The sequence below is a fragment of the Nycticebus coucang genome, chromosome 20, assembly GCF_027406575.1.
Source record: "Nycticebus coucang isolate mNycCou1 chromosome 20, mNycCou1.pri, whole genome shotgun sequence".
NCBI classification, from domain to species: Eukaryota; Metazoa; Chordata; class Mammalia; order Primates; family Lorisidae; genus Nycticebus; species Nycticebus coucang.
In genome coordinates, this window is record NC_069799.1 from 56,136,867 (window position 1) to 56,151,906 (window position 15,040).

Sequence of the window (15,040 nt, forward strand, 5' to 3'; positions counted from 1 at the left end):
ACTCATTCCATCCCTCTACCTCTGAAGACAGCAATTTTCTCCCCGAGAGGATGCAGCACAGCATGCACCTTGAGACCGAGTTCTCACCAGACATCAGACGTTGACATCTTGGTTGGACTTGGACAACCAAAACTCCAGAACCGTGAGAAATAAATTTCTGTTCTTAATAGGTTACCAAGTCTCAGGTATTTTGTTATAGCAGCCCTAATGAGCGAAGATAGCTATCCTCGCCTAATAAGATAGAAAGTCATTTCTCTTTTTTAGGATATGGAACTGTTTATAGTGATTTGAAATTGTATATTAAATGTTTGGTAGAACTCAATGGTGGTGTCATCTGTTCTTGGTATTTCCTTTCAAGAAAGATTTTTAGCACTTGATTCAATGGTAAGAAGAATATCCAGGTGTTTTCTATCTTCTTGAGTTGGTTTTGAATGGGGCTTCCAAATCTAACAGCGACAGAACAGCTTGTATCTATCTCTCTCTTTCCACACCCTCTGTCTGTAAGGTGACCTTGCCATCGCCCTGTCAAGAGGTGGACTCTTGAATTTAGGTGGACCCTGGGACTTACTTGACTGATAAAAATATAGTAGAAATTATGTTGTGCCTTTTGTATACATAGCCTTTATCAAACCTGGACAGTTCTCTTCCTGCCTCTGAGCAGTGAGTCATCACACAAGAAGCATGACTGTCCTGAGTTCATGCCCTGAGACACCTACGCCCTGGATTCTGGGGTAATTGGTGGAGAGCAAAAGAAGCCAAAGAGAACTGAGGCAAGAGGCATTAGAATGGTGAAGTCATTTATATGGTCCGTTCTGTTGACTTCAGATAACCCCAGCTCAGCTACCCTCTGACTCTAACTGCAAGAATGTTCCCAATGTTCTCTCTCCAGCTGAACTAGTCAACTGATGAACCATAAATTGTTGTTTAAGCCACTGAGTTTTGCAGTCAGATGTTCCATAATGGCAAACTTCAGATAGCTTTTATAATTAATTAATTAATTAATTTTTTGAGACGGAGCCTCACTTTGGCACCCTTGGTAGAGTACCATAGCCTCATAGCTCACAGCAACCTCAAACTCTTGGGCTCAAGTGATTGTTCCTGCCTCAGCCTCCTCAGTAACTGGGACTACAGGTGCCCACCACCACACCTGGCTATTTTTTAGAGACAGGGTCTTATTCTTGCTCAAGCTGGTCTCAAACTCCCAAGTTCAAAGGATGCACCTGCCTCTGCCTCCCAGAGTGCTAGGATTATAGGTGTGAGCCACCACACCCGGAAATGCAGACTTTTTAAAACTAACAATGGGATTACCTCCCAAGAAACTCATCTGAAGTCAAGGAGTGTCTTGAATCCACAGTGCTTTTGCAACATTGTAAAGTGTAAATCAAACCATTGTAATTTGGGGATGTCCCCTTTAAAAAAACAACTTGTATCGTTTGAAACACACACACACACTCCTCCCTGTCTGAATGCATTTGAAAGCAAGTAACACAGTCAGAAATAGAGACTGACAGTTATACTCCTTAGGAGAAGAACCCAAGCTAAAATCCACTTTCACCTGCTTTTCCTATGAGGCCAATTTCCAAATGAGGGAGAGAGCTCAAACAAAATGTGGTGTTCTTACTAGGCTAAGGGGGGTAGATAGTCATTCAAACTGTTGGTCATGTCCTAAGCTGCACACGCTCAGGCAAAGGCTCCAAGAAATCCAGTCAAAAACAGCAGTAGGGAAGCTAAAAATTGAGCAAAGATAGTGCTTCCTAGTGCTGGTCAAACAGAAGTTAAACACTGCTGGGGTGGAAAGGCTTTGATAAATGTGCCCAGGTTGTAGTTGGGACCCAGAAATGCCCCATGCTAGGGCTAAGGGACCCACGTGAGCAGTAAGTACTGGTACTAAAATAACAGAGTTAGAACAGACCAGCTCTAACAAAGGCTAAAACTAACTCTGACTAGGATCAACGTGATCCCCTGGTACTCAGTTTGCCTATAAAATACAAAACTTTTCTTGCTCTTTGAAAGAAGAAAACATTGTCCAGATCCTCCATAAGTATCTGTTTAAAATGTTCAGCATTCAGGAGAAACTATGAGCCTTGTTAAAAAAAAAAAAAAAAAGAAAGAAAGGATCACATAATCAAAGATGAAAAACAGGAAACAGAAAAATATAAACAAATTTCCTTGTTATTCACATATTGACATTAGCAGAAAAGGAGCGTTAAACTAACATGAGAATAAATAAAACAATGTAACTACAATTCATAGGAAGAAAATAAAGAAGATTGGGAAAAAATCTGTCATATTCTAGAGAGACAGGGTCCCATAATGAGTTCTGAACAGCATCAAGACTAGAATTTCCAGTCTGAACTCCAAAGACAGAACTTGACTGTCTTCCATGTTGCCTTGGGCTGAGGATAATTGGAGCTGACCAGTAAACCTGCTTTGCCCTGTATGCATTTTACTTCTGTTCTCTGTTTTTTCTCACCAGATTGATAAACTATGAACTAAGGGAGGAGACATGGCAGTTGTACAGCCAGCACCCAGCACAGTGCCTCATACACATAGGAAACGAGAACTTCCTGAGAGAAGGGCCTGCTGGTGTTCTTGGGGTGAGTAGAACTCTCATCTAAAGGTACCCAATTAGGTTCTATTATCTCTTCCAGGGCCTTTTATGGCTGTCTGCCTGCCCTGTACCGTGCCTTTAAATGTATTTGCTTCTCGTGAAAGCTACTTGTAGAAAGTCCCCACAGCATTGATCTGAAACCACTGTCACCCTGGAGAGGGGATACCACGATGAAGACATGAGCAGCCTCAGCTGGCCCCAGATATTTAAGCAGGGCATTATGCAGGAGTGACTTGCAAATGTACAGCTTTTGAAAATCTATATTTAGGCCTATTGTGAGTACACACAAGGAGAATATTTTCCAAAGGCCTGTGACCCTGAACCTACTGGGGGTTCAATTATGTCCCACCTGCAAAAAATGTATATGTTACTGTCACCCAGTATCTCAACATGCAACTGTATTTGGAGGTAGGGTTTTTTAAGAGAAAATTAAGATGAAATGAGGTCGTGTAAGTGGGCCCTAGTCCCCTGTGACTGGTATCCTTATAATAAGAGATTAGGACACAGACAGCACAGATGGAGGGGTGATCATGTGAGGACACCAAGGCATCAGAAGAAACCCATCCTGCTAGCACATTAATCTTGGACTTGCAGCCTCCCCAGCTGTGAGACCATCGATTTCTGTTGATCAAAAAGCCTGTGATATTTTGTTACAGCAGCACTAGCAGACTGATACAGACCCTTCCTTTAGCTGAAGTCTGGCAGGTTGGAGAGACAACCTTCTTATGGACGTAGGATCTATTTAAGATGGAATTTTCTTAGTTGTTTGGACTGCATGGTTCACAAACAACAGAAACCCGTTTCTCCCAGTTCTAGAGGCTGGGAAGTCCACAATAAAGGCACCAGCAGATTTGGTGTCTGGTGAGGGCCCCCTTCACTTCCTTATTAGCAGATGGTGCCTTCGTTCTGTGCCTCCACATGTGGAGGAGACAGATAAACTCCCTCAGGCCTCTTTTATAAGGTCACTAATCTCATTCATGAGGGATCCATCCTTCTGACCTAATCACCTCCTGAAGTCCCTGCCTCCTAATACCATCACATTAGGGGTTAGGTTGCAACATATGAATTTGGGAGGATACTAGTGTTCAGACTATAGCTGGAGTGGAATCTGGGGGTCCCTTTGTCCCCCATCCCCACCACTGCACACACACATTCCCTTAGCCTCAGGGACTTGGAAAAGAGATTTTGTTTTCTCAGCACCTTTGTTACAGGTTGGTTGTGGGAAAATAAATCACTACATTTTAGGTTAAAATCAGAAGTTCATCTCATTCACCTGCAGTCTCTTCCACTTGTCACTACTGTGAGAAAACTCTGCAAGACTTCATCTTCCCGTCATTTCTGTGCATTTCACTGTCCCCTTGGTAACTTTTTTTCATCAGACTCATATTTTATGTCATTGTCGCCTTCTCCCCCACCCCCTACATTTTCTTGGCTCCTTTAATCTTGAATGGATGCTATACACAAAAGAGGCCAGCATTAATCTGTTTCACCATAGATGGTGAGAGCATAGTTTCTTTGTATGTGTATTTCCAAGTGGAAGATAAGGAAAATGCTAACAGTATAATTAAAGATAAAAAAAAAAAGGAAATTTAAATAGATTTGCATTCCTCTGAGACGGGCCCCTGTGTAGCTGTTCATTAAGGTCTAATTTCTGACAGGCACAGATAAGGGAGGCCAGCTCATCTTCTCCATTTCTAAGATGTGATTTTAGAAAGAGTGGTAGGAATTTTTTTTTTTTTTTTGTAGAGACAGAGTCGCATCCTATGGCCCTCGGTAGAGTGCTGTGGCCTCACATAGCTCACAGCAACTTCCAACTCCTGGGCTTAGGCGATTCTCTTGCCTCAGCCTCCCGAGTAGCTGGGACTACAGGTGCCCGCCACAACGCCCAGCTGTTTTTTGGTTGCAGTTTGGCCGGGGCTGGGTTTGAACCCGCCACCCTTGGTATATGGGGCCGGCGCCCTACTGATTGAGCCACAGGCGCCGCCCGAGTGGTAGAATTTTTTTTTTTTTTTGTAGAGACAGAGTCTCACTTTATGGCCCTCGGTAGAGTGCCGTGGCCTCACACAGCTCACAGCAACCTCCAACTCCTGGGCTTAAGCGATTCTCTTGCCTCAGCCTCCCGAGTAGCTGGGACTATAGGCGCCCGCCACAACGCCCGGCTATTTTTTGGTTTTGCAGTTTGGCCGGGGCCGGGTTTGAACCCGCCACCCTCGGCATATGGGGCCGGCGCCCTACCGACTGAGGTGGTAGAATTTTTATGGGTGAGAAGTTTACTAGTCTCAACAGGCATTTGCAGAACCCCTTCTTGTTCCAGCTCGTTTCTCCCTGGAAAAACAAAACAAAACTGTGGCTCATTTTTAAATGTGTTTTAAATAATAAAGGACTTAAGTGTAAGGAAAACCAACTTGGGCCTGAGGTTCTTCACTGGATGAACCTCATAAGCCAAAATTTTGATAAAAATGGAAGAGATAGAGGAGAGGAGAACAGTGGTGAGAATGATTAGATAACAGAAAACAAAACCAAAAATCAAATAGGAAAAGTTTCTTAAGGGCCCCAGAATGTGGATGTTTATTCTGGTAGTACTAGTCATGCCTTTAACAGATTAGTTGTTCAAATATGGAAGGTGAAGGGAGGGCACCTTCGTGGAATCCCAGAATGCAAAAACCCTTTCCTATGAGATTATGCTAAGGATAGATTGGCCATATACAGTTCATTGTCTAAACTGGAGTTATTTATACTTGTGTTGATACAACAGGCATGAGCCCCAACTGTCCCAGGCAAATCGGGATGTAGAGTTACCCCAGTTAGGGGCCACTTCGGCAGCCAGTCCCGTCTTTACTCACACAGTGTCCATTGTAACAATAATAGCGAAAGTCACAGCTCATGTTCCTGTGAATAGGTAGAGCTTTGTGTGAACTGTTCCCTTCAGCAACTCTAAAGAGAGGTAGATGCAAACCCACATTATTCATAGAGGGAGGATAATCCTAATATATGAATTTGGGACTCAGGGAAGTCCAAGAATGTAACAAAAGGAGTTGGCTGGGGAATACACATCATGGACCATTACAATTCTATTGCCTCCAGGAAATACCCCCACACCCCTGATCTATTTTGTCTCAATCCTATACATCCTCCTAGGGCCTAATCACAAGGCTAGTCTAGGGAAATGTCCATGATATACCACTTCATTCTCATTGCTTGTTACACTTAGTTAGCCCCACATGATCCCCAGAAGATTCCTGCATAATAATCTCATATTCTGAGAAGGAAGGGATTGTCCTTATTTTATGTCTACTGTTATTCTCTAAACACAAAGGTCTTCTATAGATAGATGATACAGGAGATCACTAACATACATATACAACAAAGCAGGTTAGTTTCATATATTTAAATTTGGAGAACTTATCCCATTTCTCTGCACCTTGCTCGTGGAAGATGAACACCTATATCTTGGCCATTGCTCTTTGCTTTAATCCTTGTAGTGGAATTTGTGCTATTCATGTGCTGTGTGTAATAAAGAAAGGTAAGGAGGGAGGGAGGGAGGGAGGGCGGGAAGAAGGAAGAAAGAAAAAAGGAAAGAAGGAAGGAAGGAAGAAATGGAGAAAAGAAAAAGAAGAGAAAGAAAGAAGGGAGGGACAGAGGAAGGAAAGAAAAAGGTTTTCATTTCTATTTTTTTCAAGTTTTGGAAGTCCATTTGTTAGAATCACAATCACACATAGACATTGACCAGGTGAACTCATTCTATAAAAGACCTAGGTCATTTTGTATTTTTATTTTATTTATATAGAGCTTAAAGAGAAATGGAGCCTATTAAAATGGCAAAATTAAAAACTATAAATAAATTTAAAATCTATATCCAGCATAAATAAATTTATGAATTTATCAAGTTAACCTACACATGATTTTAACAACTAACCTGAAGACCAACTAGAGAATCGTTCAGGTGTTATCAAATAAATAACACACCAGAAGAGTTTTACCAAAGATTTATTGAAGCAGAACCCAGTAGATTGAATACTGCATGGGGAAAAAAGCAGTTTTAATGGTATTCAAAAATACTTTTTAAAAAGTATTCTAGCACAAGACTTCTTCATAAACTAGATTATGGTGTAAACATTTTTACTAAATCTTTTAGGAGTGTTGGTGGTTAGGAACTAGAGCGTATAGCTATTCAAAATCTATCTTGTGCTCCTGAAAAACTGCAGAAAGGCACTTGGAAGATGTTCCTATAGGATACACATTGCTTTTTTATTCTTGCTGGTAATATATTGCTGCACTGAGTGTGCACAATTTCTATTCAAGATCATCGTGATGCTGAGAAGTTTCATTGATAACCTGTTAAAAAGAGATAAAACACAAATGAAATACAATAATATATACTAAAGATTAAATGATCCCACAAATCATGGCAAAGAGAAATCCCATTCAACTTATGCTTTGTTGTGCAAGTTGGGAGGGGATGTTGGTTCTACAATGCTTATAGCTAGGAGGCACAGATACCCCAACCATATATCAACCACTTACTCTTAGCTAAAGGCTGAGAAATTGATGGATGCAAGATGCTTCTCACCTACAGGTGGTAATAAGCATCCCATGGAATGTTGTAACAACAACAAACAACTTTTTTAAAAAACCGGGTTTGTAGCTGGGCACAGTGGCTCACGGCTGTAATCCTAGCACTCTGGGAGGTGGAGGTGGGTGGATTGCTTGAGCTCAGGGGTTGGAGAACAGCCTGAGCCACAGTGAGACCCTATCTCTAAAAAAATAGCTAGGAATTGGGGGAGGCGCCTGTAGTCTAGCTACTCGGGAGGCTAAGGCAAGAGAATCACTTGAGCCCAAGAGTTTGAGGTTGCTGTGAGCTGTGACACCACAGCACTCTACCCATGGTGACAAAGAAAAAAAACAACTGGGTTTATGAAGGATGCTTAATATTCCTATGAAGCAAAGCTTAATTGAGTCAAATTAAAATATAAAGCAAGTACATTTTACATTTATGGCCACCATTTTTTTCCTGGTAACAGAAAAGGTAACAAGAAACTAACTGATTACATGGCCTATCCTTGTGCTACCCAACAGGCATGGAAGTAGGAGAAGGCCATGTGTCTAGGATCAAAACATCCCTAATATTGGGGTACTCTAGGAAGTAATTTAAGGAAGGCTTGCTCCCATTTCAATTAAGCAAATCACTAATTTCGGGGCGCAGGTAGAAGGTGGCTGGCTGTCCTTCATATTTATGGGCCAGATAATTAGGTGGCTGTGAGTGATCCTGGGAGAGCAGCCTATTCTTTCTTTAATAGGCACAAGTAAAACCTGAACCTCTCAGATTAGCTGGCTATAAAATCTGAGATGCAGACATATTGATTTAAAATAAATATCTACCAATGGCTGTCTTAGACTGTGCCATTTTTGACTTAAAAGATACCAACCTGTCCATCTCTAGTTTCCACGGTCTTAATCAGAAGTGTCCTCTTTGAGTGGGTATCAACCAGAGGGAGTGAATCCAGATTGGTTTCTGAATAAATAAACAGGTCAAAGGTGAGTACAAATGAACTGTTTTTAAAAAACTGAGTAATCATTTTACTCAAACAATTATGACGATTTTGCTATTTCTTAAAGTGCTACTCTCAAAATAATTCTAGAGTATTTTCTGTTTGCACACACATCAGGATGAGCTAGTACTTCCAGGAGGAAGAAATAAAATGGAATTTACATTTAACTTAAAGGAAGGCAAGAGAATATTTGAGTTTGAAAATTATAGAAATTTTACAGAATTTTCTCTTACATGGCATTTTCTGGGTATTATAAAAAAAAAGAGTGCTTTATTCTAAACCCAGTGGTTATAAACTGCCAACATTTTTCATAAAGGGAAGTAAAATTCTTACCTCTCAGGTTCAGGGAGGAAAAGTTTGGAAGAGGCAGGGAAATCCTATAAACAGAAAAACAGTAAAATTGTTGGAAAAACATTAAAAGGAACAAATTTATATACTACTTGTATTCATCAAACAGGAAAATTTACTCATGTTTTATACGTTGAGGATTTGCTTCAGAAGCATTCACCATGATTGGTCCCAATAACACATTTATTTTACTACAAGCTTTTTTTTTTCCCCATAGGGGCATAAACTGGAGGCATTATGGAATGAAAAGCGTAGGCTTTGACAGTGTTGAGGGTTCAAATCCCAGCTCTGCTACTGATTAATTATAACTAGGGGAAGTCATTCTCTTTGAACCTAAGTTCCTCACCTATGAAGAGTGAAAACTGGCTGCCTTAAAAAAATACTCTGAGATAAATGAGATAATACACTGGAAGCAAGGGGCATAGTTCCTGGCAAGTGGTAGCTATGAATTCACGCATACCAGCCTGTGTTCTTTACCTGCTTTCCTCCCCTTCCAGCAGCTTCCTGTAGGTGGCAATCTCAATGTCAAGAGCCATCTTAACATTGAGCAGGTCTTGGTATTCACGAAGGTGACGGGCCATTTCTTCCTTCATGTTCTGAATCTCATCCTGCAAGCGGCCAATAGTGTCTTGGTAGTTAGCAGCTTCGACAGAAAAGTTCTCTTCCATTTCACGCATCTGGCGTTCCAAGGACTCGTTCTGCAGGTAAGAAAGGTTTCCAATATCATTTTCCAGAAAACCCCAGCTATTCCCAGAACCACCTGCTGTCATTTCCCTTCAGTGGCAAATGACGACTTCTCTATTTTGGCTGGAGGGTACAAGGACTAAGTCCTCATGAGACATAATGATATTTGCAAGCTAAGACCTTCCAGGTCTCTACCAATTTGTGAGTCTGTCGTGATAACTCCTTTTCTTAGAGTTAAAAGAGAAATTTTTCTTCACTTGAGATTTTGTTCAGGTATTACAATTCACTTGGGTCCATAGAATGGGCCATGACTTGCCCTCCTTCCTCAGGACTGGTACTCACAGTTCCTTTCAGGGCATCCACTTCACAGGTGAGGGACTGCACCTGTCTCCGGTACTCATTGGATTCCTGCTTCGCTTGGCGCAAGGCATCATTGTTGCGGTTAGCAGCCTCAGAGAGGTCCGCAAACTGTTGGGAAGAAGGTAGAGATGTGGATTACTCACATTCAAGTCTGTGACTCTCTGAAAAAGAGTCATGATGCTCACTCAGTATGCTCCAAAATAGGTCCAATTTCTAATTTGAAAGCCCAAAGAGCAGTAGAATGCTGGCATTGATATTTACAAAGAGAATTCACTCTCTCCTATGCTCATTAAATATGGGAGAGGTCAGGGACACAGTTTTGGGGTTTACTTGGAAGTAAGGCTGAAAAGGGAGTCTGTTATCCTAAAGGAGATGATACAAACAAGTGAAAGCCAGCTTTCAACTGGAGCTAAAGAATATTCAGGAGTCACAGACAGGGACGGTGTTTTCAGAACACAATGCTTTTCTTTTGTTCAGGCTACCCTAACGTGTTTCATACCTTGGACTTGTACCATTCTTCTGCCTCCTGAAGGTTCTTGGCAGCCACACTTTCATACTGCTGACGCACGTCACGCAGGGCAGCCGTGAGGTCAGGTTTGGAAACATCCATGTCGATTTGGACATGTTGGTCCTGAATTTGGGCCTGCAGCTCCTGGATTTCCTGAAGTAAGACCAAGCAGAAGGTCAGCTACGCCAAGTCCAGAAGCACCTTCATCTTCATTCATTGGCTAGAAATTACTCCACTAACCTCATCGTGCAGTTTCTTCAGAAAGGCGATCTCTTCTTGCAAGGATTCCACTTTACGTTCAAGGTCAAGACGTGCCAAAGACGCATTGTCAACATCCTATTTTGAAAAGAGAAAAGATGGGACATGGGAGATGAGAAAGTCACAGCTTCTCTCATTGATTCATCATAAATTAACTGAACTTAGTCTCCTGACTATAGAAAATGTGTTTGTAAGTCACTCAGTGCTATAATCTAGCATGCTTCGTCCTCTTCATTAATACACTCAAATTGTGGCACACTCAAATTGTGGCCCACTCAAGGTGGCGATCAGACAAGTTAACATTAAATAAATGTCCACAGACACGGTAAACTGCACTCCAGCATTATCGAATCCACAGTTTACCAGTGACATTTAAAAACTTTTTTTTTAAATCTAGAAAATCAATGCCACAGCATTTTTAAGGTTTGTTTCGGAATTTTATGGACTCACACAATGATAGGGTTTGGCCAGATTTCACACTTCATGTATTCCTGAGTATGGAGACGACAGAAACTGTGCTTCAAAAGTTTTAACTGTTTTTTTTTTCTATGCTCAAATCTCCCGAAACTTATCCTTAAGGTCCAAAGCAAATACTAGTCATCTGGCATCTAGATTACTAGGTTAGATTGACATCAGTAGCTATTTGATACTGCAATTCAGGGTGTGCACTGTCACAGATGCAATTCAGGAGACTCAGGAAAGGAAATGTAACAATGAACTGTATCTGCTTTGTTTTCTCTGGAGGATTGTTCCCCTGAGACTAGCCTGACTCATCTCAGAAGGGTGGGTCTATCTTTTCCACTTGTCACTGTATCAACTCAGTTCCTTGGCCTGTTTCAGAATAACTGGTCAAAACACTTACAGATAACAGGTAGAATTCTTGTTGATCTAGCTCTCTCTCTTTTTTGCAAGTGCTACATTCCATATCAGAATATGTAATCTTGCAACTAAGATTTTATTTCCCATCAAGGGAATGTCATGAAGATTATTATATTTGGAGTGCCATTTATAGCCTTAGAGTACTAAACTGTTGAATCTCTTCTACCACCTTCATGGAAAAGTGAAGGGAGAGTGGGTGATAATATAAAGACCTGACATGAGGAAAGCATTCCTTTTTGGATGTTTAAGCCCTAAAAAAGATGTTTTTTCTAACCTGTCAAAGAACGTTCAATGCAGCGATCTATTATATTGAAGAGAATTGCCTAATTCCTAAACAGAGGATCTTTTATATTAATTTTGCTTTATATTAACTTACTACTCTGCAGAAAACATTACATTTACGATAATCACAAATGTTCAAGGACTAAAATGAACCATGCACTGCTGTGTTTAAATTAATTTTGTGAATGTATTTCAGCTTCAAAATATTATCCTAGCTAGCGTATTCATCTCAGAGTACTTTGCAGCTAATATTAGTAAATGTTCCAGGGAATAAAACTACAAGCTGTATTGGAAATCTTTCTGTTTTTGCATTCCAATATTAAGTTAAAAATCCTTTTTTTTTTTTTGTAGAAACAGAGTCTCACTTTGTCACCCTTGATAGAGTGGTGTGGGGGTCACAGCTCACAGCAACCTCCAGCTCTTGGGTTTAGGCAATTCTCTTGCCTCAGCCTCCGGAGTAGCTAGAACTACAGGCGCCCTCCACAACAACCGACTATTTTTTTGTTGCAGTTTGGCCAGGGTTGGGTTTGAACCTGCCACCCTTGGTATATGGTGCCAGCGCCCTACCCACTGAGCCACAGGTGCTGCCCAAATTAAAAACCCTTTTAAGTCCATCTAACTTTAGAATAAAAGTCCTTGACTTAAAATTCCATTTTTTCAGCCTTAGGTTTATTTATTTATTAATTTATGGAGAAAGTGTCAAAGAATACAAGAACCCAACAATGACACCTCTCAAAATGTGAGGTTATTCTTGTAGCTTTAAGAACTTTTCACAGCACATACTGCACAAGTCTGGGCCAGATACTAGATAACGGATGTTAGCAAATACTTGTGTCCAATTAGAAACTGTGCTTACATCATTACATATTCAATAAGAATGTAGCCTGTTGCAAAGCTTCTCTGAGAACACAAAGGCTCCTATTCTTTCTGTCCAGAGCCACCACACTTGCCAGAATGTCTGTATCTACATTCCATAGTGAATCCCGTAGAGACCATTAATACCCTTCAGCCGAGGGGACAGATGGCTCCTGTTCACCCTTATTAGATCACAAAATAGTTGTGCATTAGTGATACTTTCATCTCACTTTAATGCCACAATAGAACTTGCAGAGAAGAAAAGAAACTTGTTGGCTCAATTCCAGTTAAACTAAGCTTTTTATCCTCCGTACATTTTATATTTTAAACTACAGGATGTGACTGCTTTTTTGTGGCCTTGTAAAAATTAGACAACTCGACTTTGCGCAAAACCACAATCTACATCAAACTGGAACTATTCGAAATCAGAATGACAAAGTGTTGCAAAAATGAGCCAGAAAACATTTTTTTTGAAAAAAAAAAAGTCTTGAAACAAAGTAAAAAGTTAGAAGGCTTTCTGTCCTAAGGAATGTTTTAAATCATTCTAGGTTTGAGTTACTATTTTTTTTTTAAATGAGAAGCTCCAATCTGTGGTCTCTCTACCACTAGGGGGCCTCCTGCGCGGTCGCGAAGCTTTGCGCTTTTCAGACGCGGGTTAAGTAACTTTCAGAATTGCGGGTGGGTTGGTTGGGTGGGGTCCGGCGGCTACGGGTGGGGAGAAAGAGTACAGACCTGTCTGAAGGATTGCAGGGTGCTCTCAGCTTCCTCTCTCTGCAGCATCTCCTCCTGTAATCTGAAACAGTCGCACGTTAACCCAAGGGGAACGCGAATCCGCCAGGGGCGGGACGACCACACCCAAGCACCGCGTCGCCGCGCGGTCGCCGGGACCCGCTGCGCGTCCTCCGCGGGCAGCCGGCTCCTCCACCTGCAGACGCACCGCTCTGGGCGGGCTCTAGCGGGACTCCGCGACAGGGGAGAAAGGCGATCACCTTCCCCGCCGAGAAGGTGGGGGACCTGCCCGAGAACCGCGCCCACCACCCCACCCCCCAACCCCCGCCCTCCGAGAGCCCGGGCTGTCCCTTTGTCTCGCTTCCTCCAACACCGTCCCCTCCTTCCTCCTCCCACCCGGTGCCTGGCAGCCCGCCAGAAAGCGCCAGGAAACTTTCTGCAAGTTTGGGGGAATCGCTCTCGTGGTGACAAAGGGCCTTCAGCTGCAGACAAAGGGATCGTTTTAAGAAATCTGTAACTTGCAACCCGGCGCTCTTGAGCAACAAGTGGCGGCGGAAGGGAAGCGCTTGCAGCGAGGTCTGGGTTCAGGGCGGGGCTGCGCCGCCTCCGCCACAGCCCGGCTCCCCGCTGTCCCCCGGACAGCTGCCGCCAGGGCCACATTCTCAAGGGCGTGGCGGCCCCTGGCTGCACCGCTGCCTAGTGCACCCCTGCCTGCGCCCTCCCGAGGCCCCCGGGCGCCGCCTTACTTCTCCCGGAGCCTCATGATGTCCTCCGTCAGGTTGTCGCGCTCCACCTCGACGCGGGCCTTGTCGTTGGTGAGCTGGTCCACCTGCCGGCGCAGCTCGCGCATCTCCTCCTCGTAGAGGTCCCCCAGGCGCGACTTGCCCTGGCCCTTGAGCTGCTCGAGCTCAGCCAGCAGGATCTTGTTCTGCTGCTCCAGGAAGCGCACCTTGTCGATGTAGTTGGCGAAGCGGTCGTTCAGCTCCTGCAGCTCCACCTTCTCGTTGGTGCGGGTGTTCTTGAACTCGGTGTTGATGGCGTCGGCCAGCGAGAAGTCCACCGAGTCCTGCAGCAGCCGCACGCCGGGCACGCTGCTTCGCAGGCGCACGGCAGAGGAACGGGTGACAAACGCGCCGCCCGGGGACGAGGAGTAGAGGCTGCGGCTGGTGCTGGGGCGCAGCGCGCTGCCCAGGCTGTAGGTGCGGGTGGACGTGGTCACGTAGCTCCGGCTGGAGCTCGGCCGGCTCGCGGTGCCGGGGCCACCGAACATCCTGCGGTAGGAGGACGAGGACGCGGACCTGGTAGACATGGCTGCGGAGGGTGGTGGTGGGCTGGGCAGCTGCGGCGGTGCGGACCGGCTCCTCCGGGACGTGAGGCGAGCTAGGGCGCGGTGGGTGTCGGCGGTGGGAGCGCTGCTGCGTCTCTGGCGCTGGGACCCCGAGGCGAGAGTGGTAGAGGACCGGACCCCGCCAAAGGCGCTGTTTATATGTAATCTGGCTAGAAAGGAGGGTCCCTCCCAGCCGCCAGGCGCGCCAGCCAATGGGGACCCGGGTAGCAGTGGGGAAGGTGGGCGGGGGGTTGGGGCGGGGGTGCCATCCAGCCTTCCTCCTCTGCGGCCCGGGACTGGGCAGGGTCCCGTTACTTCTTGGGCTGGGCTGGGATTTTCGGGGGCTTTCCTGATGCTGGCCCCAGCTCTGCTCACGCCTGGGTGCTAAAAAAGGCGGGGTCGCGCGGTAGAGGGGGGACGCGCCCATCCTGGACCGGAGGGGGTCCCAGACACCCAGCCAAAGGGGCGTGGGACTAGGCGCGCGGGTGGGAGGGGCGCGTGGCAGCCACCAAGCTGTGGTCAGCTGGGAGCTGGGGAGGAGGCGGGGAACCCGCAGGCAGAGAAGCAGGAAGAGGAGCAGAGAGGGATCCTGCCGATCTTAGGGCGCGGAGAAAGAAACAAAGAACGCCCGAGATTGGAGCGCAGCGTGG

General features: G+C 44.5%; 1 protein-coding gene across 1 annotated transcript; it reads right to left on the bottom strand.

Annotated features, from left to right (window-relative positions):
- Positions 1-6,582: 6,582 nt before the first annotated feature.
- On the bottom strand, positions 6,583-14,569 carry VIM (vimentin). The gene is made up of 9 exons (XM_053573188.1): positions 13,810-14,569; positions 13,067-13,127; positions 10,301-10,396; positions 10,052-10,213; positions 9,535-9,660; positions 8,986-9,206; positions 8,494-8,537; positions 8,038-8,123; positions 6,583-6,946 (listed from the first exon to the last, which is right to left on the bottom strand). The coding sequence occupies exons 1-9, from the start codon at positions 14,370-14,372 to the stop codon at positions 6,905-6,907; spliced, it is 1,401 nt and encodes a 466-aa protein (XP_053429163.1). The 5' UTR covers positions 14,373-14,569; the 3' UTR covers positions 6,583-6,904.
- Between the last annotated feature and the right edge of the window lie 471 nt (positions 14,570-15,040).